This window comes from Coturnix japonica, chromosome 24 (assembly GCF_001577835.2).
Source record: "Coturnix japonica isolate 7356 chromosome 24, Coturnix japonica 2.1, whole genome shotgun sequence".
Lineage (NCBI taxonomy): Eukaryota > Metazoa > Chordata > Aves > Galliformes > Phasianidae > Coturnix > Coturnix japonica.
This window is the reverse complement of record NC_029539.1, coordinates 3,904,023-3,930,506: the sequence shown is the minus strand read 5'-3', so window position 1 is coordinate 3,930,506 and position 26,484 is coordinate 3,904,023. Positions and strand designations below refer to the sequence as shown.

The following is a 26,484-nucleotide window of genomic DNA, read 5'->3' as shown; positions in this document are numbered from 1 at the left end:
AAGCAAAGCGAGGGGCGAGGTGTGCTGTAATGATTCACAAAGGGATCTCCTGCGTTTTCTACAGCTATCAAAAGGAGAAGGAGACTTCTGACAGTAGATGGCTCTTTAATGGAATGGGAAAAGGCAAAATTATATGTAGTGGTTAGGAAACAGAGCCTAGACAAATCCAGGCTAGAAATACAGTGCAAACTCTTAGCAGCGAGGTCATAAAACATGAGAGCAGTTTACCTAGGGATGGCAGTGCAGCTTCCTGAAGTCTGTAAATCAGCACTAGATCTCAGTTTGAGAGATCTGCCATAACTCAGGCAGAAGCCTCAGGGCTCAGTGCAGACGTGTCTGGGTTTGGGCCCTGTGTCTTATGCAGAGGCTCAGAATGAATGGTCAAAATGCTCTCTTGTGTCCTGAGGATCGCAGTGCTTGCTCTGGAGCATCTGGTGCTACGTGGTGGGAAGGGCAAGGGGAGGTAATTGTCTGTTTGGGAGATGGTGATGGGCTCAGTCTGGCCACAGCCATGTCACAGAAATGCCCTGAGCCAAGGGTAATTTATGGAAGGGAAGCTAATTGCATTATCAAAAAATCTGGGAACAGCATACGCTTCTGTACCTATGAGTTGAGCAACATACTTTGCTTGAATTGGAAATAAACCTGAAATTGTTTTCCATGGCATTACAAAACTCAACAAGATTTTGCTGAACAGTGAATGTTTTCTGACCGAAAGGCAGATTTCCCTTCAAACCCATCATCCCTCTGCCTTCCATTGCAGCCCTGGGGGCCCTGCCTCTCAAGGGAACCACCCCCCATAGCACAGCGCCATGCTGCCCAGGGGACAGGCAGGGAGCAAAAGGCATTTTCTGAAGGCTGTCTTTGCTATTGCAAGGTTAACTCTGCTTTTAGTTCGGAAGAACAGAAATCCTGGCAGTTGGTTGGGATTTGTAGTGAATTTTCCCTTTGGCTTTTGTTTGAGCGCTGTGAAAACAGGGTTGTGTGTCTGCAGCTTTTATTTCTGGCTTTAAGTAATTCTTCCAAAATATTCTCTTGTACAAAAAAAAAAATGAGACCAATACTTATGTGTCTGTGGTATCTAGGAGACTGGCAGAAATTGTGCTCTGTGTGATTATCCAAAGCAGTTGTCATGTTTTTCTCATTGCTAATGGTATATAATTATGTACTAAGGCTCACTCCAGGTAGAGTATCTGAGGGCAATTAGAACAAACAGAAGAGGACATGGCGAAGACCCCAGGCCAAGGGACTTTGTCCCCTTGGGAAAGGGAAATAATAGCCCCCAAACATGTTGTGCTTTCTGAAATTCAAGTTGATGCATTAGAGAGAGCAGATCTTTCTAGAAAGACCTCATCAGAGCTCACTGGAAAGCCTACAGTGGGTGCAGAGCAGGATCCTATGGGATGAGGTGGCGGTGTTGGCTGAACCTTCACCCATAGGAACATGCAGAACTGTGCTCCTGGGAAGCAGATACAGGCATCAGCCTCCCCCCTCCAGCTGGCCACACTCCCTCTTTAGTAACACTGCCCTGCAAAGCATTTGGGGCTCTTGGTGCAGTCAGGCACAGCAGAGCAGCATCCCTGCTCCGAGCCCATCAAACACACACCAAGCACGCCCGCCTCATTCTGTGAAGCTGTGCATGAAAGGAATACATTTCCACTCATCTCTCCCTCTCTCTCTCTCTCTTTATTTCTTATCCCTGATAACCTTTTGTTCCGAAGCGGGTGATTTGATTAGCCCCCCGTTTATCTACTCGTATTATTGATGATTAGAAAATTGCGCAGACCTTTTAAAAGCCGGCTGTGATATTTGACGAGGTGGATTCTTGTGGGTGTGAGCGCTGAGTTACAAATAGGATTATATCTGAAGCACTTTTTCTTCAGGGGGACATCGCTGCAGAGCTGTAGGATTGGCTTGTCAGCAGGTATCTCCTGCCCGTGCTGGCTGGGCATCATATTGTGGGTTTTTATAGTCCTGATAGATTTGAGTGTGCAAATAGAGGGAATTCCCTCTTATCAAGAAGAAGTAAATGTGAATTTCTCAGCCATGTTCCTGCAGGGAGAACAGGGAAAAGGGCACCAGGCATTGCAGGAGGACACAGACAAGAAGCTGGAAGTGATGGATTTAGTTTAGAAAGCGTGGCAGATGAATGGCTATATGCTGGGATGCACGGTCCCATAACAAATAGCTCCGGTGCGGTTCCGTCTCCCCGAGCCCTGTCTGTCCCATCCCTACAGAACAGGTCCTGAAGGTGCTCCTGTGTTTGCAGTGTGCTGCGGACGGGGCACTGAGAACTTACGGGCTGCAGAGGGCAACCAAGCAGCTGTGTGCTGCTGCATTGGGTGGGAGAGGAGGCAGCAGGCAGAAAGGCAGGCACCCAGCGCTGGGCGGGTGGGATGCCATCCCCAAAGCCACAAGCCACGGCCTCAAACGAGGAACAAAACCACGTTCCTTTCCGCAGGAGCTTCTCCCCACGTTTGGAAACAGGGAGGGGGTCTCTACCCTCACCTCGAACACCTCCCTCTGACCGCAGAGGGACCGTTCTTAAAATAGCAGACCGAGGGCTCTGCGCCGTTCTCCAGCTCCATGGCTGCTGCAAAGCCTTGCAGCACCCCCCCACATTCCCTGCTCGCAGCTTTTTGTCGTCGGGAGACACCTCAAGACCGACTGCAGCAACAGCAGCAGCGGCTCGGAGGGATGGGGAGAGCGGCGTCGGGAGCAGCGCTCGGGGTCTGGGAGCTCGAGCAGGAGGAAGGCAGGGCTGTTTGGAGCTCGTATCATACGGTGCTCGTGTATTTTTCATGCAGACCTGTCAGTGGGCTCCATGCAAAGCACCTGAGCAGCGCGGTGCGGGCAGAGCAGCATTGATGTGAGCTGAACTAAGGTTGAGGGGGGGGAAGGTGGAGATGGGGTTGTCCTGCTTGCGTTTCCCCTCCATATACACTCGTATCTTTGTGTTCTTGCCCTGTGCCGCCACGGTCAGCTCATCCTGTATGGGAATGCAAGACAGTCGGTGCCAAGCTGTGTCTTTGTCCTTCAGCCATTCCTTGTCCGAGTGCGTGGTTGTGCTGCAGGCTCCCAGCTGTGCAGCCCTGGCCAAGAAAAAAACTCAACCCAAAACAAAAAGACAGCTCCTGCCCCAAAGATCTTAGTTAGCAGACAAGAGAAAACAGAAGGACACAACAGGTTGGAAAACTCAGGGGGACAATGAGCTGATACAAATTGTCTGAATAAGCAGCAGGCAAAGCACAGGAGCCTTCCACCAGCTGTTCGCCAGTCCTCTGGGTTTATTTGAAGGTTTGTTGCAGATATCAATTCAGACACATCCCGTCCAAAAAAGGGGTTGGCATCTGCCCCACAAACAAGCTCGTGTCCAGGCGTATGCCTGTTTGCAATGAGATCTGACACAGCTGCAGCTAACGGGGGAGGTACCACTAAACACAAAGCCCCCAGAAGGGTTTTTGTGATGGTTTTTTTCTGCATGGAATGCTTTATCCCAGAGGAGACAGTGATACACACAACACCTACCCACCCTTGCACATCGAAGAGTATTTAATTGGGCCCACAGCAATCAAAACCTATTGTTTCCTTAACAAACAATGTCAGCGTGAAGTTGCATCTCGCCACAAGCCGTCCCCAAAGGGAGCCCGTGTCCGGCTGGCGCAGGATGGATTAAACCGAGCAATCAAAGCCATCATGATCTGATTCTTCCCATCTCTGTGCTGTACAGAGGCTGGCAGCCCAATCCCTATATCCCAAGCACTGCCTGCATGATAGCAAGCAGACTTGGAAGCCTTTTTCCCCCTTTGTTATCAGATGGAGTTTTATTCCAACTGAAGCAAACAATGTGAGCAGGTGCTGCTGAGAGCTGCCTGGAAATGGAAAGTTTTCTCTTAACCAACAGAGGTTCACTTCAAAAGGGGCCCGTGAAGAGATTCCGTATTAATTATGGGGAGGAAAATGGCAAGTAACCCAATTAATGTATGTGCTCGTAGTTACATACATCCACTCACACACACACACATCCCTTAGAACACACAGCATGGGAGCGCTGCAGAGAAGCAGGCAGTGTTGCGGTGATGCCGCAGTCCAGCAGTTAACAGAACCTACTCCTCTGCTGGAAAGTCACATTTCTGCTAAGCAGAAAGGAAGCCTGGTTTTATTTTTAACTCAGCTATCTAAAGAGAAAGAAGTATCTTGTGGTCAGACCTTGGAGATCCCGGCTCCGTTCTGAGCTCTGCCACCAATTCCCCATGTGACCCTCAGCAGGTCACTTAATCTCTGCGCTTCGTATCCCTTCTGCAAACTTTGGCGAGCTCTCTCCTTCCCTCTGTGCCCAGAGCTTGAGGGCAGGCACTGCTCCTGCACTGTGCCCAGCACCACTGGGACCAGGGGCTGTAGAAAACACTTTGGAGTCTGTTGTATGTGAAGATCTCTGCTGGGTACTGGGGTTGCATGATTTCATCCACAGAATGGGGATGGGGGGGAAGCAGGTCTGGCACTGATTCAGGTTCACTGCAGGAGAGCACAGCGTGGGAGGAGAGCAGTGGTCAGGAAGCAGGAGGCTGCAGGGCTGCTTCTCCCACTATGCCTTTATTTCAGAACGCTGTTTTGCAGAGATGAGGTGTTGTTTGCAGAGCAGGAAGGCGTTACATCGGATTAAAGCAGATTGGGAGTGGATGTCCTTCTTGCAGCCTGATGCGTGTAGACAATCTCTGTTGTTGTTTGCTCTCCTGTAGCTGTCAGTCTGTTCACTGTGCAACCGCTGGCTTTGCAGTAAAAGAATGGGCTGTATACATATGGAAAATGCCTCAGGTTGAATGCATGTGATATTACAGGCGTCCTGTTGGCTTTTAGTGTGAGCTGTGCTGTGGGGTCAGCCTTGCTATGGGGTCCATGGCACAGGCTGCAGCCAGGGAATGGAAGCTCCAGGAGCACGGCTCAGAGCACCTGGGTTGATTGGGGTTTGTGGCCTCAGCTCAGGCTCTGATATCTTTAGGGGGAAAAATGGATTGAGGGGAACCCCCATGCATCCCCCACACCCCATAGATTTATCAACTAAAACATCAACTCCTGTGATAAAATGCCAAATAAGCACTGTGCAAAACGAGCAGAATACCTTTAGCTTTTTTTCCTTTGGAGCTCAGGGGAAGGTTTGGGGACCAGCATTCAAAAAAGCATCGGTCTCCATGGCACTGCGAGTGTATTTGAGGAGGAATTCAAAACATCTTTAAACAGCTTTGTTCTCAAGTACGGAAGCGGGGGGTTGGAGGGGGGAAGGCCTTCAGCTCGGGCGTGTCTCAATCCCTCCGAAAAACCCCGGGGTTATTGCAGGGTTCGGTTTAGGGTTGCGGAGCCCGTAGCGCTCCCCGCCGGTCCCGGGACTCCGGGTGTAGCTGCCCCGTCCGGGTGGTGGCTCCGAATTTGCCTCACTTAATTGATTCCCTGCAGTACGTCGGCCGTACTCGGTGTTAGAGCTGAACCTCGGGACCCGGGTCGCGATGTATGGGGATGAGCAGCGGGGCTCCGAGCCCGGAGAGATAGGGAAAGGCTGGGAGAGGCGGAGCCGGCAGGGAATAGTGATGGGTGGTTCTCTGGCAAAAGGGATTTCCATGGTAAACAACTCTCTATCTTGCTGCCGACGCCCATTGATTCCTTTCCATCCACTGCTACCCATGTGTTGGGATGGATGGATGGAGACTAGTGATCTCCTCGAACTGCCGAGGGTATCCAGCTGCAATCTCTGCATAACTAACAGCAACCAAAGCGTTTGGGGATGGAGTACAGCAGGGCACTGGGAGTTGTCCGTGTTTTTATCGTGCCCAGGCGGGCGCCCATCTGTCTCCTCTGGCACTCGGTGCTGATCTCCATCACCTCTCCCTCGCGATGCCACTTGACACATGACTGACAGTCAGTGCCCTGCACGCAGCTCAGAGCCCACTGCTCGTGGCTCCTTCAGCACAACAGATAAAACATTGCTTCAGTACCCGGCAATTTATAGCCATTTTGTTCTCATCCATCACTCAGGAAACAGCGCAAAGAGGCAGCTCTGCCTGGCATAAGCAATGGGTCCCTGATGCCAGAGAGAGCCTCCATCTCCTGCTCTCTGCATGGAGAGCCTTGGTGACATCAGGCTATGTTATCCTTGGCCATGGCTGTGTTAGTGGATGGGGTTGTATGGCAGTGGCCCCCCAGGGCTGCACTGGTCCCTGTGCAATGGATAACCTGTGGGCAGTGCTCTGCTTGCCCAGCAGATATGGGGGCTCACTGCTTGCCCATTATTTGTGCTTCTCACTCTTCCTTCTGTTCTTGCATTCTCTTCTTCTACAAGGACAAAACATCAGGGCACTTGTGAATCTTTCCCATTTTAATTGGTAACAACTGGTACCGCTCGTCAGCAGTCCATGTCGTGGGAGTTTAATTTGATCTGATGACCGGTTAATGGAGGCTTTCCCATCGGGACCTGGCAGTACTGCAGGCTGCAAGGAGTTTGTGCTCTCTCCATGCCAGTCCCCTGCCCATCTCTGGGGTGAGGGGTCCTCTTTATGGCGTTCAGGCTTAGGAACAAGGGCAGGGTTTAGATGTGGTCATACTGAGGTCACACAGAGCAGGGGGGTCCATCTTGGCCAAGGCCGTGCATCTGGAACAGCATACGAGTGCCTGACAAGTGTGTTTTATCAAGGATGGGCAGGATAATTTTGCACGTCCTTGTTTTGTCATTTAGGGCACTTAAAGTGTCACTGAGATTTCACTAGCCTAAAAGCTTATCTGTCAGCATCAGTGAGTTATTCCAGTAAAAGGCTATCATCAACAGCAGCAGGAGGAGGGGGGAAACCTGAAGGTTTTATATTCCAGGTTCTCTGTGGCCAATCTCAAGCCTTTTCTGCAGGCCTTGTTTATCTGCACAGCGGTGGCCAAAGCTGGTGGGCAGCAGTGCCCAGAGCTGGGCTGCAGTCATCCAGCTGCATCCCCAATGACACAGCAGGCATTTTGCTCAGGGTTTACTATTTCTGAGCCTGTTTTAATGAGGTGGTGCTGCAGGTTGTGGGCGTGCAGCACACAGGGCTGTGTGTGAGAGACAAGGGGAAAAGGGTCACAGGGATTTCTTTGAAGGGGACAGAAAATTGGAGAGGGGAAGCCTTGAGCAAAGCGAAAGTGAGATGTACACAAGTCTGGCTCTGTCTTCATTTGCTTTAGTGCACTGGGAGATACTACCCTGATTTGTTCCTGTCTTTGGGTTGCACCCTAATAGCACAGCGTGGAAGGATGGAGGGCTGAAGGGCTGAGAGGGATGCAGGAGGGCAGGGAGAAGTGATGTAGGATGGATGGATGGGCAGATAACTGCCCACTGCCATGGGAAGCTTAAGACTCTTGTGTTGGAGCAGAGCTCTTCAATGAAGAAGTCATGGCACTGTGCTGCCTTCAGCTGCAGGGATGCTTTTTCTGAACAGTGAACTGGAAAACAAACTTGCCTTGTGCAGTAAACAGATTTTAATGTGCTGTTAACTATATTTATATGACTTTCTGTCCAAGGAGGTGGATTTACAAACATATTAAATGGTTTTCACCCTGGTACATGACTGCTATGCCATATTTCATTTACTCTGGAAATCCAGTGGCAGACTGGATCATAAAAAAATGTTGTATAAACACACATAAAATATTTGTTCCAAGCACAGAAGCAAATAAAAGAGGAGATGAGCTGGAGTGGGAGCCTGGGGGCCTGTCGAGGAGGGGAAACAGGGAATTCAGAGGGAAATCACACAAGTGCTGTCAGCAGCGTGGAGTCAAAACACAAATGTTTTTCTGCTTCTGTCTGACGACAACACCTGCAGTTTCTCTCTTAGTTTTGGGGGCTTTGGCCACCTGCAAAGCAAAATGAAGCTTTTTATTCTTTGCTTGCGTTTTGTGATATGAAAAGTAAATATTTATAACAGAACCTAAACAGTGACGTTGTCCCAACACACCTGGGAGCAGCACTGCTTCATCCCAGTGAGGCACATCCTTGGATAGCTGGAGGCTGTTTTCCCACCCTCTTCTTTTCTCTGCCATTTGGGAGTTTCTCTGTGGCCTCTGATGGAAAGCCCACACAGCAGAAAGACCCAGAGCATCACCAGCAGGCAGAGAATGGCTTTGTTCCACGGTGAGAAGGGGACATGAGCTTATCAGTGCCCTGTCACCGTGCCTGGGTGATGGATGCCCACACGGTGCTGCCCTGACCTCCCGCTGTCCCTGGTTATCTGCTGGTGGCCAGCACCAGCCTTCTGCTGGTTCAGATCTTTCCATCATCTGCACCATTAGCATCCCTGCCCGGAGCGCTGCTGCTCCGAGAGCTGGCAGCAAAAAAAAAGGTCAAAACCATTCTCTAAAAATTGATGTACTTATGACTGGTGCTTCCCCAAACGCTGAAAAGATTTTCTTTTTCCTACTTTCTTCCTTTCTCTCAACCTTCCTTCCATTTACGACAGTGAGTTGCAGCAGGAAGAAAGGAGAAGGGGAGGGCAAAAGGGGCAAAAATGAAAGCTAAAAGGAAAAAAACACCCTTTGTAGTCTTCATTTCTTCCTTTGTTGGGCTGGAGGATGGTGGTGAAAAGAGGCTTTCCACTCTGAATGCAATGAAAGCAATGCCAATGGATGGCAATTTTTGGCCTGTCTTCTTTGACATGAGCAGGGAGGAGGCATTCCTCCCTCCAGGTGTTTTCTGGAGCCAATGTGGTTTGGGCAACACCAAACTGACTGAATATAGTGACCCTTATATACTGCTAATGGGAACACCTGAGCGCCCTCTGCTCCTTGCTGGGGCGTTGCTTTCTGTTTGAATTGTGGACTATTCAGGCTGGAAAACACCTCCAAGATCTCCAAGTCCAACTCCAACCCATCCCACCAAGCCCACTGACAATATACCTGAGTGCCACATCCCCATGGCTCTGGAACAGCCCCAGGGATGGTGGTTTCCCCCCTTACCTCCCTATGCAGCCAATGCTGACCACTCCTTTGGAGATGAAATTCTTCCTTATACCCAGCCTGCTTGCTTGTCTAAAGAACAGGGTCATGCTTCTGCTGCTCCTTTCAGTGTTGTGAAGGGCGGGTGCTCCCAGTTGCACATTCAGGGCGAGGACAGCTTTAAAGCTTCGACAGAAAAAGCATTTTTTCCCTTTAAACCTCCTTTAGAACTGTATCAGTAATCCGCGGTTACTTTATTAACATGGTATTAAAAGGACTTGAGGCCACTCACCGAATTCCTATTTCAAATAAATAATTACTGGAGCCAAGATAATTTATTAAATTAAATTGAAAACCCCAGACGTGCTCTGTATTTGCCTTCAAGTGATTTGTTGTTTATTTTTTTAAATACCACATCCAAAATGATGCTGATTCTTTTCCCAGGGAGGCGGTGGAGTCGCCATCCCTGGCGGTGTTCAAGACACGTCTGGATAGGGAGCTAGGAGATACGGTTTAGTGGTTTTCTGTAGGTATGGTAAAGGGAGGACGGTCGGACTAGATGATCTTGTAGGTCCTTTCCAACCTTGTGATTTTATGATTCTATGATTCTCATGCTGCTATATACAGGGGCTCTGCATTTGGGCTAGAATGCCAATGTGGCAGCACGGGGCCTTCTGTAGGCTGTGAGGGTCTGAATGAAGCTCAGTTGCAGTCAGTGAAGGGCAGATAGAGATTTGTTCTGAGTAGAACAGTGGAAGGTCTGGGTGTGATTTGACGCCCACAGTCCGGTGCTGCTGGATGGGGTCTTTATTTTGCATTTTGTGTCCCCAAGCAAAGATGTAGATGGACTTTTCTGTATTCACTTGGAAGTAAACAAACAGAAATCCTTATCGTTTCTTACACCGAAAGTACATTGGCAGGAACCAAAGGGATGCATTATATATTATGTCATTTGCGTCCCATTTGCCTTTTAAAGAAATGAGAGAGAAAGATGAAAAGGAATGTTTGATGGTGCTTCCTATCATCTCTACAAAAGAGCTCTGCACTGAAGCATTGGGCTTCTGCAAGGAGTGCCACGTGATTCAACTTCCACACAGCACCAAAGAGCAGCGAAGGGCAGGAACAGCACACACCCCCATTTCAGCTCCTCTCATACCTTTGTGCTTGGGTAAATTAATGCTAACGTTGGCTCTTGGATGGACATGCATTACCTATAGCCCTCTGGTAGAGAGATCCCTTAATGGCAGCTTGTACAAGATTTGGTTGTATCTCATTTGTTGGTCATTTGCAAGCAAGGCTGTTTCAATCAGTTGGTAATTTTTCATAAAGCATTTTGATTAAATAAATAACGAGAGCGCAGAGCGCTGTTTTATTATTCAAAAAAAAACCTCTGCAATCATAAGTGCTCTATTGATTGAGCTTTCCAAGCACTCTGCACATAAATAACCATTCGTGTAAATAATGCTATCAAAACCAATGGTGCTGTTCACCAAAGGAAGGAAACTCTTGCTCAGGTGTGGGCTGGGGGAGGGTAATGAAATTCCCTTCTAATATTGTGTGTGTAGAGAGATCCATGTCCAATAGGAGAATGATGACTGCCAGAGACTCAAATGTTATTAAGGTGCTCCAGCAAGTGCTGCTGTTGCCTTGTTTGAAGTTGATATTGTGTTTGCTATTGGGTGTTTTTAGATTGCTGGTTATCACAGGGCTCCCCAAGTCTTATAGGGCTATAGGGATTGGCCCCACCAATGGATGGGGTGCTTTGTTGGGGTGTTATCTGTGGTTTACCGAGACACAAAATGAATCGGTGCTAAATCTGAACCTCAAAAAGATGCCGGTGTTTAAAAACAGGAAAGCTGTTGCATAATAGGGGAAATTGAGATGAGAATCCTTTACATGCCACGGTTACTTCAGAAGCAAGAATAAACAATGTTTAAAAATGTATAAACACAGATGGCATATTTTCCTTTAAAAAAAAAAAAGAGAAAGTTTTGAGAAAAATAAAAGCCTCTTAAAATAGAATAAAATATGAAAAGAAGGAGAAGTAGGTCGCCAAAAAGGAGAAAAGAAAGGGGAATTCGAAGTGAGGGGGGGAATAACAAAGTGGAAATCAAAGACGGAGCGCTGTGCAGCAGCATGGGGTTGTCATTGGGATCTCTGGGATGGGAATGGGAGGAGTGCAGTCCTTGCCTTGTGGCGATGGCGGTGGTGAGGGTGGCCCTCTTGGTCTGCTGTGCTGGGAGTTTAAAAAGCAGAGCTGCATTGCCTGGGAGTTGCTCAGGAATCAGGGAGAGACATTTGAAAAGACTCGTTTATTTGCACCATTAACCATTTTAACTGCCTCTCTCGGATAACAGTGATTGCAATGGTTAGGAGAGCAGGTGTTGGAGTAATAAGGGTGATTGAAAAGCGTTGGATGGTCATTATTATTAACTCTGGTCATAAAAAGGAAATAGGGTTGCGTATACGCCCTGTGTTCTTTTATGCCCTTCTGTTTTATGGACTGGTGGTTCTCCTACCTGGGCTGTCCCAGGGTGAGCTGCTTTGGTATGGTCCAACCTCAGCACTTGAAGGCACTCATCCCTTCATTCTCCATTCAGAATAAATAGCACGCTGTGGTTAGTTTTCTCCTGCTGAAACCTCTGCGGTGAGATCTTAGCGCTTAATAGATTCCAGAGATAGGAATACAAGCTCGTTTGGTGGTGTTAATTTAAGAAATAACAGGGATGAGTAAACACACAGGTTGTATAAAAGGACACAGACTGTGTGAAAACATGCTGGGCCTGTAAAAACAGTGCTGATGGAGCAGCACCTCTGATACTCCAGCAAGGTGAACGTGTGGAGCCTATGATGTTCCTTGGGTTAACAGGGACCCAGCGCCCAGTGGGAAAACTGAGCCAGAGAAAGGCAGCGTGGAAATACCACACACCTTCTTAACAATGAGAGTAATTAAACTCTGGAGCACGTTAACAAAGGAAATGATGAATTTGCCGTCGTTTCTGTCTTCGAGAGGAGATTGGATGGGTTCCTAGAAGATAAGCTTTAATTCGAGTGCACGATTGGACTCTGTAGTGTTAAATTATGGATAAGGTGAGAAACTCCCTCCACCAAAGGACTGAGGGGTGCAATATTCTGACATATGTTAAGCAGTAAATCAGATTAGACTATTGGAGTGGCCCCTCTTGGCCCCAGAGCCTATAAATATTCACTTCCATTATAATCAGCTCTTGCACCACTTGCACTCTGGTTTACCAGGTGACCATAGAAACATCAGAGTTCGTCGAAGCAAATCTTGTTGCCACAGGAGAAATATATGGATTGTGTCATTGGATTTGGTGGGAGTCAGAAAGGAGGCACAGCCTCCAACCCAGGAAGGTTGGGGCCTTGCTCTAATCTCACCCTTAGGCTCTACAAGGGAAAATGGCAGCTCTGGCTCTCGAGCTGCTATTTATTCATTCACACTTAAGGCTACATTTCTTGCTGAATCAAAGGCTTTAGCAGTAGATCTTGTGCTTTTAAGTCGGCTCTGTTTGATGAGGGCAGAGCGGTGGTTTCTCCTTTACTCTCCCAGCCCTGCAGAGAACCTTTATGTTGGTGGGCAGTGAGGGAGATGTGGGGCAGAGAGCTGGGGAACCACCGCACCTGGATCCTTGCAGTAGGGCTGGGATTCAGCCCACCTCACCCCCCAGCCCTGAGCATCTCGCTCTGGGCACACAGTGCCTCTCAGGGCAGAGCATCACTACATGTTGCTGCTCGGGGAGGGTTTTCATGCTGTTTATTGAAGGTGTTTTATTTCTGAATTGTAGCTTCAGGTTAAATTCCTCCCTGTTGAAGCCGGCGGCTGCAGCAGCACCTCAAAGCTGCGGAGCTATTGGATGTGAGGGAGAGACTTTCTTCTTTGCTGAGAATCAGCATTTTGTGTGGTTTGTTGCCACCAGGAGCAGGATTGGAGTCCCTGCAGGAAAACTGGCGAGAATAGTTTTCTCTTTTTTCTTTCTCTTTTCTTCTTTTTGCCTTTAAGTTGAGCAAATAAGTCAATGGAGGGGAAAATGGGGAGTGTGAGCAACCAGCAGACTGGTGAACCATCCCTCTGCCTGTCTGCTTTGTGCTCCATAACCCAGTATGGTGCAGGAGAAGGGGCACTGCTAGCACCTCTGGGACTGCCCTCTGCCCCATTGGTGCTGGGGGAGTGCAGGAGCAAGGATGCAGCCTTGGGGTGTATGGGGGGAGCAGGGATGCAGCCTTGGGGTGTATGGGGGGATCAGGGATGCAGCCTTGGGGTGTATGGGGGGAGCAGGGATGCAGCCTTGGGTTGCATGGGGAGTTGCTCTGGACACTGCCAGTCTCTATCCAGTGGGAACAGCAAGCAAGCAAACCTTGTTAATATGAATGAGCCATGAAGGAGTATCGGTGTGGCATCAGCAGGCAGTTGTGTTTAACTCAAGTGAGTACATCTCTGCAACACTGCCATGCATTTGCCCTATGCGTAGGAGATATTTGTGTTGTTATACATAGGTCTGCCATGTATGAAAAGGCATTTGTGGGTTCAGATGACTCAAGACGTGATCTTGTCATAAAAGGCCAATATGTGAAACATACACTCCTTGTGCAGTGGGAGCAGAAAAGCAACAGGTTTTCATTCTGTGTGGGAAAGTTGAAGTGCTAATCTTCCCCTCTCGTGCTGTTTTGGACATGTGCTGTAGTATCAGGGTACATTGCAACAGCAAAATGGAGACCTCTGGAAAAGCACTCCACGATCAATGAGGGGCTGCGTGCTTCTTGCTTTCTGCAATGCATTTAGCTCAAATGTGCTATAGTTGCAGTGTGTGGTTTTCCTCCTGGCCAGGCCCATGGGCTGACCCTGGGATGTATCTTGCTTGCTTGTTTGTTGCTGATAATGGCTCCTCGATTGGGATTTGGCCAACAGCTGTGATGCTGCAAAAAGCTGCACTGATGTGGATGGTGGGAGTGAAAGCAGGGAGCAATGTGACCATGTGTGGGATGGACCCAGCACACCTTCTGAGCACCAGCTTCTACCACTGTAAACCCATGTAACCTGAAGGGCGTTCAGTTCACAGGCTGCCCTTTCCATATGTGATAAGTTCATGTAGGACAGGAGACCTGAATACGCATTTGGAGTCACTGTCCCTGTAAGTGCTCCAGAACATGTGGCACTTGGGGATACGGTTTAGTGGCATGGTGTGACTGGGTTAGGGTTGGACTTGGTGACCTTGGAGATCTTTTCTGAACTTAATGATTCTGTTTATTTGGAAACAAACGGGTTCTGCTGGCTTGAGCTGAGCCGCGCTCACGCTGATACTGTAACACGCTGTGCTGTGGGTGTTCCTCCCCGTCAATTAGAGCTCCATCCTAAAAAACGAGTGCACAAAATGGTTCAATGAGCGCATAACACTCCCATTAAATCAGTGTGACTCCTCATGCACTTCAAGTAAAGCCTGTGCGCTGTTTAGCGAGCTTTTAACCTATTCGTTCACACTGCCAAGGGAGTCGTGGAAATATTAGGCGTGATAAATGGAATTGAAAAGGGGAAAAACAAGGAAAATACATCAGGAAATGAGTTATCAGCACAAAGGCACAGGGAGGTGCAGCCACAGAGTGTGGGGATGACCTGGGAGGTCAAGGAATCCTGGTGCTCACCGGGCAGCAAAACGTCACCAGTGATTCCAAAGCAGGACAAGCAGCCAGCATAGGAAAAGCAGCTGCATCGTTTTAATTGCTGCTTTTATTCGTGGCACAACCACGCTGCTTTTAAACATTGAAATATTTATCCTTTGTTTCTTTTGCCGTTAACACTTAAGTGCTTTGATCTCTCATATTGAAGAACTCCAGATTTTTGCTTGCTGTGGAACCAGATTTAATTCAGAGCAAAGACAGCCCATATCACAGCCCGTGAACGTGCGATCAAAGGAAATGAATACGTCTCTCATGAATCAACAAGATAGCAGGGGACAGATTCAGACACCACCACAGTTCTGGGCTGGCACTTCAGACCCTTCTCCACTGCTATTTTCATTAGCAAAGAGCTTAATGTTGGTAAAGCTCTGCAGTACCTTCTCCTTAGAAGCTGCTACACTGAAGTTATTACCAATGCAGCAAACACTGGGGACATGCAGACACAGGTTCCATTGCTTTTGTGGTTTTGCCCAATAGATCTTTTGCCTTCAGTCTCAATGCTTATGTCTTTGCACTTTGGGATGTTACTGTTATGCAGTGACCCACCCTGCCATGTTACCTCCACTGCCATTAAGTACAGGGAGGTTGTAAAACAGCATTTTAAGAACAGACATCTAACATAAAAGAAAGACTGTATGAAAACGTCCTCCTTCAACAGAACTGTTTTTATTGTGTAGTGAAAGACTGCATCTAAAACCAGAGGAAGAGGAATATCAAACAGCAGATTTTACCTATAGAAAGAAGCTGTTGAGATTTGAGTGTGTAAATTTCGTGCCCAAACAGAAAAGAAGAAGTGACTGGGACTTCCATCTGCATTTGATCAACTGTTAAGAAACAAGGTAACATATGGGTCAGGCGTCTCAAAAGACTGGCAAACAGAAAAGAACCTGGAGATACATCTAGTATATGCTGTGGGATGGCTTGGTGAGGTGAGCAATCAGCTGGCAGTTTTATCACTTTCTCCATTCTCTATTAGTTTCCTTTTCTTTTCATCCGTTTTCCTCTTGAAGATGCTATCTCTGTAGAACTGAAGTTCTTTGATGCTTTCCCTGATGTCATCAAGCGCTCTGCAAGAGAATTAAAGAGAGTTTCAAAATGCCTGCACACGTCTCCAGCTACATCCAGATTCTAATGCTTCTAAAAAATTCCAGGCAAGGGATAAAGAAATAAAACTCTGACATGCATGGATCACAAATCTGTCAGATATAAACACAAGCCTCGCTATTCTTCGGTACTTGGAAAGCAATAAAAGTCCACCAAGGCTGACATACCAGAGAGTAATGTACAGCTTATTAGTTTGTGTCACTGTGGGACATGGAAGCTCTCAAAAGCCAGCAGGTTCTACAGCTTCAACTATTAAAAGCAATTCACTATCGATCCAAGACGACAAAGAGACAAGGGCTCAAGAGACCTGTTTGCAGCTCCTGCTTTGCACACTCATCTGCTTTCTCCATCAGCACAGGTGACTGACTTGTTTGGACCCAGTGCCTTTTGTTACTGTGCTCTGCCTGCGAGGTCTGTGCAGCAGTAGTAATCTAACTGCATGTTCTCACTGCACAGCACACCTACCTGTGACTTCCATCTCTACAATCATCGTTCTTTCCCTTTTTATACCAGAGCCTGCCCTCCTGCCTAGCAAAACCTCATCAAAACAAAGAGGTGAAGATGCAACTGTTTCCTTTCACCGTCATTTAGGACAGACAGAGCTGTACGTACCAAATAACACCCACAAAAAGCCCAGTGTAGGTGTTCTAGTGCATGGGTGTGCAAATTTAGTCTGAGCAGATGAAAGAGCAAAATGGATACACTGTGCAAATGGGCTTAACAAAGCCCATGGACCCCAAGTTTTACACAAGACTGACAATCTCCTCTATTCACAAGAACTCTATTAGCAAACATGGCTCTCTAGAAGTTATGTGTTAATACTGCAGAGCATATTTCCTTCAAAAACCTCAAAGCAAACCCAGCTTTTAAGGATGCCTCAGATGCTGGCAGGAGTGTAACTCAAAACGAAACCTATTCACAGAAAGGAGAACAAGCTCTCTGCCATATTACTAACTCAGGAAATAGCCAGGAACAAAACTCTTATCTCCCTATGTGCAGTTTTCCAATTTTAGAGTATCTATGAACAACTTTTGCCCAATTCAAGGACAGAAAAGAAGCCCTGTTCAGCGAGCTTTTTCATGTGGTTTCTCCCCGTGATGCCTAAGAAGTGATAGATGTATCTACACTGCCAAACAAGCATTGTGGCTTGAATAGTAAACACCTGGAATCAGAACAGATAAGGACAGTTTTTGATTGTCTGTATTTTTGTAATTCCTTTCCTTACGCTACCCAGGCTTCTGGCTGGAGAATACAAACTATGTGACAAGGTGTACCATTGTACCACCTCTGCTGTCTTTTTCATTAGAACAAACATGACTGGAAATCAAAGGAAGCTCACAGCTCCACATTCTGCCCATGAGGTGCATGGTTCCTGTGTGACAAGCTATGCTTTGTTAGAGATAAAAGAAAGAACCTCACCTGTGAGAAGCTGCTTTCTTTGGTGCAAATTCGTATTCTTCTGGATACCAGCGTCTGTAAGTGGAAAGAAACCCCATTTTAAAAGGAAATTGGGATTCAGTAACACGCCCAGTGGCTGCTTTGGGTTTGTTGCAATTGGTGAAAGAAGTTCAGTTAAACTGGCACACAGAGAAGGCACAGCCCTGTGAACCCAAGTGCTACAAACGCCAGAGGATGCCACTCTTTATGGCTCAGTCTGTCCATCAGCCTGAACAGAAGAGAGGAAGATATGAAAGAAGGAGATGGCCGCGTACAGCTGTCTGCCAGCAGCCTTCAGCCTTGTTTTAAAGAGGTGCATGTCAGAGCCATGTAACAAGCTTCCCTAGATTATCTTTTATAGAGATATTCAATTTGGAGACTATTTACCTGCAAAGCTCTTTGACAGTGCTCACATCAATGATCCTGTAATGAAGATGCCGCATGAACTGAGGCATGTACTTGTCAAGAAACTTCTTATCTGCATGAACAGAGTTACCTACAAAGACACAGAACAAGACATTTCTTCAAAGGCATCGCAAAGCTACTATGAGCATCTAAACTAGAAACTGGCTGAGCGAGCTTGGGAAAGATCATAGGGTATGAAAAGCTATTCACAAGCAGCTCATATATCTCATTTTCTAGCAAATATGATTGTAAAGGTTTGTCAGATTCTCATTTCGGGATCACACATGGTTTTAATACATAATCCCTATATTAATTCTTCACTTACTACAATTTCTGCCGCACAGATAAGTATCAAAGCATTACACAAGAATCAGGTTTTCCACTGTGTGAAGAGAGGCAAATGGTATTAATTTCATTTAGCTATAATCTCAAGGCTGTATGTAAATGTCCCGAGGGCAGCGCCAGGTAACAGGACAATTGGAAGATTCATGTTTGATGCTGTTCAGTTTACAGTTCAGATTTTTACAGTCACTGATTTCTATCAGCTGTTAAGTTGCCCTTCTCGATTATAATTGTACAATGAAACATTAATGCTCAAAGGAACTTTCAGCTTCCTGCAGTAACGACGCGTGGTATCTGCTTTAGGGAATCAATAGAATAGATGATGCCATTACTAAACCTTTCTCCACTTGCAGATTTTGATTTGCATGCTAGATCTCTGCGCAGAAAACTAAAGCATCCCTGCCATGTGCATCAACCGGCCTTTCAGCATCCAGCCGGGAACTGCAGGAGGGATGACATTATTATTATTATTAAGAAAGAACCCATTTTACCTGCAAGAGGACAGAGACCAGGGGGCGTCTGTTGTCGTACAAAGGACAGGAACTCATACTCCGCCTGCTGCAATGAAATTTTACTCTCCTTCACAGCCTTAGTAAGGCCAGACTGCAAGAAAGAACCATCCGTCAGAAAGGAGATAGACATTATCTTCAAAGCCATTTCTAGAAATGCTCAGCAGCAAAAGATCAGGCAGACACGCGCTGCTTGCTCCCCAGCACGCCCGGATGAGCTAAGAGGACAAATTCACTTTGTGTTTGATCGTATTCTGGCAGATCCAAACACCTTTGTTCATTCTGCATATCTTTAGGGCACCTCTTCAAGACGTGCAAACCATCCCCAAGTAAAGGTGACCACAGAACGTTCCTAACGACAGCGACACTCCTCTGAGTTTCCTCTCTGTTGCTTAACTTTCTGTTACTCTCAATTACTGAGACATTATGCAAGCCTCATTTACACACCTGCATGTACATGATCACATTTCTGCCTAACGAGAGGCATATTCACCTCCCCAGCATAGAGTAGTACGTAGAAATAAACACAAATAATCAGAATCCCGGCTTAAGTGTTTATCAAGATTCCTATAAATCAGAAAAGCTCCTTCTTCTTTTTTTTCCCCCAATAGTTAAATGTCAAATCTGCTCTAAGTGTTCTCAGTGATTTATTTCCATCTGGCTATGCTATATATTTCCGTGACTGTGCCACAAAAATCTACTTGACAGATCCAAGTGGTGGTTAAAAAATTCATTATGTGGCTGCATTTTCATCTATATTCTAATTGCTTCTCTTTTCTTAGTCAATTAAAAATAAGTAGCTCCTCAGGAGCAGCGATAACGTACGCTACCATCTTCAATTCACTTGTGAGCTGAAGTTGAGTTTGTGTCCTCAACTGCAGAAGGGGAAAAAGCTCCCATCACAGTAAATTAATATTCATTTTCCAAACCCTTGCTAATCCTTCCTAGGGAGAGTAAGATGCTAAAGGGGGGAGGAGGGAGGGGTTGTGAGTGTCTTAAAACTTCAGCACTTAATTGAAAACTGCCTTGAATTTAAATTTGTAATCAAGGATTTGAAAATCCATTCACTTTCTTGCTGAGGGCAAGGAGGAAGTTTTCCTTGGTGACTAAAAGAACCACAAAATAATCTATTCTTGCTAAAGTTAAGTTGGCAGCGAGAGAAGAACAAAAACTAGGCTTACAGCACTGAGGGGGACAGGCAAAAATACAGTCAATCAGTCTGTTTAGTTCTACAAGTGCCTTAATTTTCACTGATAAGTTTGTTTTTTACCAGTTCTGGACTATTCTTTGCCAACTTGGTAGCTACAGCAGGTCTTGCTGTCTCTTTAAGAACTGTTCTTTGCTTATTTCATGCCACACAGAGGGGGTGTGACAGGAGGAGCCGGATGAGGAATTCTAAGGAACGGATCCCAACTTCTTCATCTCGTGCTGAGGGGCACAATGCCTTGAATGAGGCAATAAGCAACAGGTATCAGTTCTGGATCCTATTCCCAGAGTTGCCCAGGTGTATGTCTCTAGTTTGGTGTGCTGTTGCTCTGTCCCCCTCCTGCCCTTTGCTGATGGTTCTCAAGTTAGAATGCAGCTTGGAGAACTATTCAGCCTTATAATCATAGGATGGTTTGAGTATTAAGGGACCCTCAAAGGCCCCTGCAGTGCACAGGGACACCCACAGCTCCAGCAGTGCTCACAGCCCCGTCCAGCCTGACCTTGGCTGTGTGCAGGGACGGGACACCACCGCCTCTCTGGGCAACCTGTGCCAGTGCCTCACCGCCCTCAGTGCCAAACCTTCTTCCTTATCTCCAGTCTCAATCTCCTCTCTTCCACTTAGAAGCCATTTCAACAGACCCTGTCAGAGAGTCTGTCCCCTTCTTTAGCAATAAGCCAGGATACCAACCCCACAGTGTTACAGACACAGACATGAGCTGCAGTGTGCCCTAGATGACACGTAGGTCTTTAGGAACAGCATAGCTCTTCAGCTCAGATCGCAGATGATACTTCGAGTCTCTCCTCCCTTCTATCCGCTGTTTGACTGCCCAACTCTTATCCCTTCTGTAGGTGAGAGCACTGCGAGCCATGACTCCGAATGGCACCGTTCGCACGGCCTACCTTGCCATGATGCTCCTTGCACCACTCGGACATGCCGTCCAGCAGCTCGTCGGGCTGCTTGATGATCAGGTTGGGGCCCTGCAAGGAGGAAAACAACGACTGTCAGCGGCTCCCTTAACGAAGGATATCGCCCCGTGAGGGCTGGTGGTGCTGAGCCTCCCCAGGCCCGGCCTTGCTCACCTCAGCCAACACGTTGAGATCGGAGTCGGTGATGAGACAGGCCATCTCCAGGATCTGATCCTTCTCCACATCCAGGCCCGTCATCTGCCACACAGCGGAGCGGCACCGTCATCGCGGCCTCCCCCTATAGGGCCTCCCCCTATGGGGCCTCCCCGCTTCCCCTCCCTTCGACCCCCCCCTCCCGTAGTACCCCGGCACACCCCGCACCTCCAGGTCCACCCAGACCATCCTCTGTCCCATCCCGCCTCCTCCGGCCATGGCCGCCGTCCGGCCCCTCCACAGCCGCCCGCTGCAGCTCCGCAGGCGACCGAGGCCACCGCGGCTGCCGCCGAGCATCGCGGCCAGGCCGCAAAGCGCCGCCGCCGTACTACATTTCCCGGCACGCCCCGCGGCGGCGGCCCTTAGGGTGAGAGAGGGGGGAGAGCGCGGGGGTTGATGGGAAATGTAGTTCGGGCCGCGGGGGACGCCGGGAGAGGCGGGAGGGACGAGAGGTGGAACCTCCCTCAGGGCGCTGTGCTGCGAGTTTATGGTACGGCTTAAAACCTTGATTCTACCTAAAGGAAAATACATAACTGCACTTAAACCAACCTATCTCCTATTTCAGCGACTTATAGTGAAGGAACTAAAATATGGGTGAGTTGAATGAACAAAAGCAGAGCCAACACAGCGTTAAAATATGATTTATCCACAGGGAGACTGGGGGGGATTCTTCTTTGAGACAAGGCGTGTACAAAAAGGGATCGTTGGCTTAAAACCTCGTTTGCTTCTACCTCTAGGTAAAGGAAAATACATAACTGCAGTTAAACCAACCCGGCTCCTCTTTACAGCGCCTTATGGTGAAGGAATTGCACCACCAAAGGCTAAAATATGGGTGAGTTGAATGAAGAAAACCAGAGCCAACACAGCGTTAAAATACGATTTATCCACAGGGAGATTGGGGGGGATTCTTCTTTGAGACAAGGCGTGTACAAAAGGGATCGTTTCCGTATCAAAACAACACTTGAGATGCCGCAAAAGCATCGTATTGCTTCAAATCTGCTTAAAAAAGAGCTGCAGCTCCACCTGGTATCGCCTCCCTATAAAAATAACACAGGCTCTTTATCATACACAACCGTGGCACGTTTGTTTTCTTGCATCTTGTAGAGTTCACACACTAAAACGGAGCTGCTGGGTTTGGAGGATCATTGGACAATTTACAGACATTAAAATGGGACTTTGATTTCTTTTTCTTTTGCATTAAGTTCTTTAAACCCCTCCGTGTGTGTGTCAGTGCCGAGTCAAGCGCCAGCTGCCCTCTCTGTAGCTCTCTCTTCTGCTGTCGTAATCGTGGCTCCACGCATTGCGATTCCTATCATCATAGAATGGCTCATCTCTGCTCGCCCTATAGTGGTGCTCAGAGACGTGCCCTCTGTCTTCAAAGCCATAGTCATCCCTTTTGCCCCTGCTATAATCAGGTCCCCTGTCCCCCGCACGCTGTTCTCGGCCCAAATTCCTGCTGTCCTGGTAGTAAGGGTGGGAGCCCATCCTGCTCTTACGCACTGCTGCAATGTCTGGACGTCGCAGCATGTGGGAGGCTGATGGGTGAGTGAGGGAATGGCCGTGTTGGTACCCAGGAACAGCAAAGCCAGGCTGAGGTTGCTGCCAAGCGGCGCCGTGCATCTGAAAAACAGAAGGAAAAAGACTTGGTGGATTCCTGCTTTCCTGCTGATGCTCAAACTGTTCTACAGTGCAGGGTCCAGATGCATTTCAAACTTGGTCTCTAAGTTCTACATTAATCAAGCTGCAAGTGCAAGGGAAAATGGAAATGCACCAACAAGAGGAGACTGAACACAGACTGGCTGCTACTTGTAAAGCTCAAAGACCACCCCAGTGTTAAAGAGCTCAGTAGAAGGAACCATCTATCTTCTAGAGCTGTCAGTTCAACACTCCAAAAATACGCTCCTGTGATATAATATAATAATTAAAACATCTAAGTACTGAAAAGCAGCAACAGCTCCTTTGCATGTCAACATCCATCAGCAATGAGTGACTGCAGGGTTAGATCCCATGAACAGAAGAGCACAGCTTACCCCTGCTTGTCTCTGAAGGTTGTCATGAGATGGCAAAGACCTCTGCATAGATGAGAACCCTGCTGCTACCATGTTATCTGTATTCCTGTCATGTCTGAAGGAAAAAAGATTAGGAAAGTTAGTCTTAAATGATTCTAACACAAGACTATTGCCAGTCTAAGGGGCATTTGCTGGTTTTTAGGTACTGAGAATGCAGGGTACTGAGGGTAATAATAATGCAAGTGCTTAATCCATAGGGAAGAAAGACTGAACTGCGCTTGGAATGAGAATCAGGGAAGCTAAATGTGTGAATGCATTTTCCAACAGGAACGATGCGTGTGTATTTCTGGTGCAGCCTCATACCTGCTGGCTGGATGTGTTGTGCCAGATGGACCCAAGCTGGCTGCTCCGTGTGGTAAACACGACAAATTACTGTCCTGAGATGCGTGGCTGCTCCCTGAGGAGAAACATGAGATCCACAAAGACAGGTTGGAGCAACTTGGATATGAACTGAACTTGTAAGACGCTGTTTCCACGTGCTTAATTAGCTCTCAAGTATCACCAACAATCTGAAGTAGAACATAACCCAGCTTCCAACACAAGATACCTCAACTGCCTTAATGCCCAGGTGGGGAAGATACAATCAGGCTGTGAAGTTCTGGCCAACCTGACTTGCTTTACTGGAGACACATACAGCGTTTAGCACTAGAAGGGCTTTCAAAGGTACAGAAAAGAATCAAAGAAAAGCCTCAGCTTGGGTACTGTCCATACCCCAAACTGGCAGACAGATCCCCTGCCAAAGCACAAGGATAAAAGCACAACCCTATGTGACAACACTGCTCTGCAGCATCACCAGGGAGCGGGTGAGCAACACTATGACAGAAGCAAATGCAACAGCTGCTATAAGCCAATAACTGTAACTCTGCCAGATCTGAAGGAAGGAAGGAAGGAGGTGGCAGTTTTCTTTCCATCTAGTACCAAGGTTACTGAATGTTTCTGTGTACCTGAGCGGAACTGAATGTTGATGGGCCGTCCATAGAGCTTGATCCCGTTAAGGAGATTCATCCCATAGGGGACAGATTCTTCATGCTTAAAACTCACAAACGCAAACTGCTTTTGTTTACCATCTTTATCTTTAGGGATCTTCACCTTAATTACCGGACCTGCCTGTGAATTAGAAAGCAAAGCAGTGTTAAAGGAAAAACCTAAAGCAAGCAGCATATCATGGAGGAGCAAGAGGGTGACGTCTGGCTCAGAATAACTCAGGTTGGAGGGGAACTTACAGACTATCTGGTTCCAACAGCTCATGCTGCCCAGGGTCTCACAGTGTTGTGCGGGTTGGAGGGAACGGATGCCATTCAGAGGGACCTTGACAGGCTGGAAAGCTGGGCTCGGGTGAACCTAATGAGGTTCAACATGGCAAAGTGCAAGGTTTTGCACTTGGGCCAGAAGAACCCCAGGCACCTGTACAGGCTGGGAGGAGTGGTCCTTGAGAGCAGCTCGGCAGAAAAAGACCTAGGGGTCCTGATAGATGAGAAACTTAACATGAGCCAGCAGTGCGCTCTGGCAGCCCGGAAAGCAAATGGGATCCTGGGCTCCATCAGGAGAGGGGTGGTCAGCAGGGATAGGGAGGTGATCGTCCCTCTCTACTCTGCTCTTGTGAGGCCCCATCTGTTGTACTGTGTCCAGGTGTGGAGCCCTCAGTACAAAAAAGACATGGAGATTTTGGAAAGGGTCCAGAGGAGGGACAGGAAGATGATCAGGGGGCTGGAGCACCTCCCCTATGAGGACAGGCTGAGGGAGTTGGGTTTGTTCAGCCTGGAGAAGAGAAGGTTGCGGGGTGACCTCATTGCAGCCTTTCAATACCTGAAGGGAACTTACTCCCAGGAGGGGAGTAAACTCTTCGAAAGGGCTGATAATAGCAGGACTAGGGGAAATGGTTTTAAGTTGAAGGAGGGAAGATTTAGGTTGGATGTTAGGGGGAAGTTCTTTACTAGAAGGGTGGTTAGGTCCTGGAACAGGCTGCCCAGTGAGGCTGTGGATGCCCCGTCCTTGGAGGTGTTCAAGACCAGGTTGGACGGGGCCCTGGGCAACCTGATCTAGTAAAGGTGGATGTTTGGTGGCCCTGCCAGGCAGGGGGGTTGGAACTACATGATCCTTGAGGTCCCTTCCAACCCGGGTAATTCTGTGATTCTGTGACCTTAGAGATCATCGTGTCCAACCCCCGGGATTCGAGCCTCCTGTAGCAGAGCGGCACTTCTACCACTTGCGCCACAGGGGGATTCGAACCCGGGTCTCCAGTGTTGCAAAGTGGCGTCCTTAAGCACTGCGCCACCGGAGCCGCACACTCGATCCCACTGTCTGTTTGGAGCCCACGCGGGGGCGCCGCTCCGCACCCGGATGAAGTTTGTCCCTCCGCAGCCACCGTACAAAGCCAAGGCCCACCCCAATATGGCGTCGGAAGGCCGCCCGCTCGGCCCCGCCCCGCCCGACCGAGTATAAAGCGAGGCGGACGGCGGCCCCCACCTGATGGAACAGCTCGAAGATCAGCTCCTCGGTGACTTTAGGGTCCAGGTTCCCCACGAACAGAGTCCGATCCGCTTCGGCCGCCGTTCCCCCCATTCCGCGGCCGAGCCGCCCGAGCTTAACGGGGGCCGCTGTTCGCTCCTGCGCAGGCGCCGTAGGAGGCGAGGTCACGTGGTGGGCGCGTGCGCGCGCCGCCTACTTCCGGCCGGGCCGGGCGGAAGGAGATGATGGATGGGGATGGGAAAGGAGATGATAATGGGGATGGGGATGGGGATGAATGGGGATGGGGAGGATGATGATGATGGGGATGGAGATGATGGGGATGAGGATGATGATGGGGATGGAGATGATGATGGGGATGGAGATGATGGGGATGGGGAGGATGATGGGGATGGGGATGGATGGGGAGTCGTGCCGTTGTCCCTTGCTGGTGGAGGCAATGAGCCTGCAGTGGGGCTGAGGGGAGCTTTAAGGTTCTTTCTAACTCAAGCTATGCCCTTGCCTTTGTTATATGTGTGGTGGCTGCTTAGATCATGAGCAAGTTCCTGCTGCAGCTTCAGGAGCTGGCAGTGCACTCAGTGAAGCTGCTCAGTGCAATAGGGGAAGGTTCCTGGAGCCTTCACTGATGGCAACAACAACCAGCTGGTGGCTTGAGCTGACTCCAACACAAAGGTTGATGATGATGTGCTTCCACACTCACAATAAAGGACCTTCAAATAGTTGCCAGATGGTTCTGATCAAACATCTGGCTTAAGGATGAACTAAATGGGTGGCATCCAGGTGTAGGAAAGCTTAGAACGAGCCTTGATTTCTGCAGGGTGGAGATATTAAGATGGGAAGCTTTGTGTGGCTTGTCTTCAGCTTTTCAGCCTTATCTTTCTACAGGTTGTTACCAAGATGAGAGAGCTTTTCAGTGGGACTCACAAATAGCTGTTGTGAAGCCAGGCCTCCAGGATGGAGGATAATTGGGATTTTAAATAATAAAAGGAAAAAATACCCCATAGTGTTCATTGGAGAACTGAGCACTTCGTTTCTTCATTTTGTTTTATTGCTGCAATACTCTGTCTGATCGCCTCCACCATCCCAAGTGCTGCCTCTCGTAATGGCACTAACCCAAGCGGGCTGCTTTGTATTCCTCCTTTAAGCAGCTGCATTACGCTTTAATGTGAAGATGGAACTTCTGGTTTTAT

At 48.2% G+C, this 26,484-nt stretch overlaps 2 protein-coding genes across 2 annotated transcripts; both read right to left on the bottom strand.

Annotated features, from left to right (window-relative positions):
- Window positions 1-15,283: 15,283 nt before the first annotated feature.
- On the bottom strand, window positions 15,284-21,086 carry REXO2 (RNA exonuclease 2). The gene is made up of 7 exons (XM_015884203.2): window positions 20,928-21,086; window positions 20,721-20,804; window positions 20,541-20,618; window positions 18,417-18,528; window positions 17,566-17,674; window positions 17,161-17,214; window positions 15,284-15,704 (listed from the first exon to the last, which is right to left on the bottom strand). The coding sequence occupies exons 1-7, from the start codon at window positions 21,054-21,056 to the stop codon at window positions 15,575-15,577; spliced, it is 696 nt and encodes a 231-aa protein (XP_015739689.1). The 5' UTR covers window positions 21,057-21,086; the 3' UTR covers window positions 15,284-15,574.
- Window positions 21,087-21,622: 536 nt separating this feature from the next.
- RBM7 (RNA binding motif protein 7) lies at window positions 21,623-25,482 on the bottom strand. The gene is made up of 5 exons (XM_015884205.2): window positions 25,295-25,482; window positions 23,773-23,935; window positions 23,132-23,225; window positions 22,790-22,883; window positions 21,623-22,379 (listed from the first exon to the last, which is right to left on the bottom strand). The coding sequence occupies exons 1-5, from the start codon at window positions 25,388-25,390 to the stop codon at window positions 21,987-21,989; spliced, it is 840 nt and encodes a 279-aa protein (XP_015739691.1). The 5' UTR covers window positions 25,391-25,482; the 3' UTR covers window positions 21,623-21,986.
- Window positions 25,483-26,484: the final 1,002 nt, after the last annotated feature.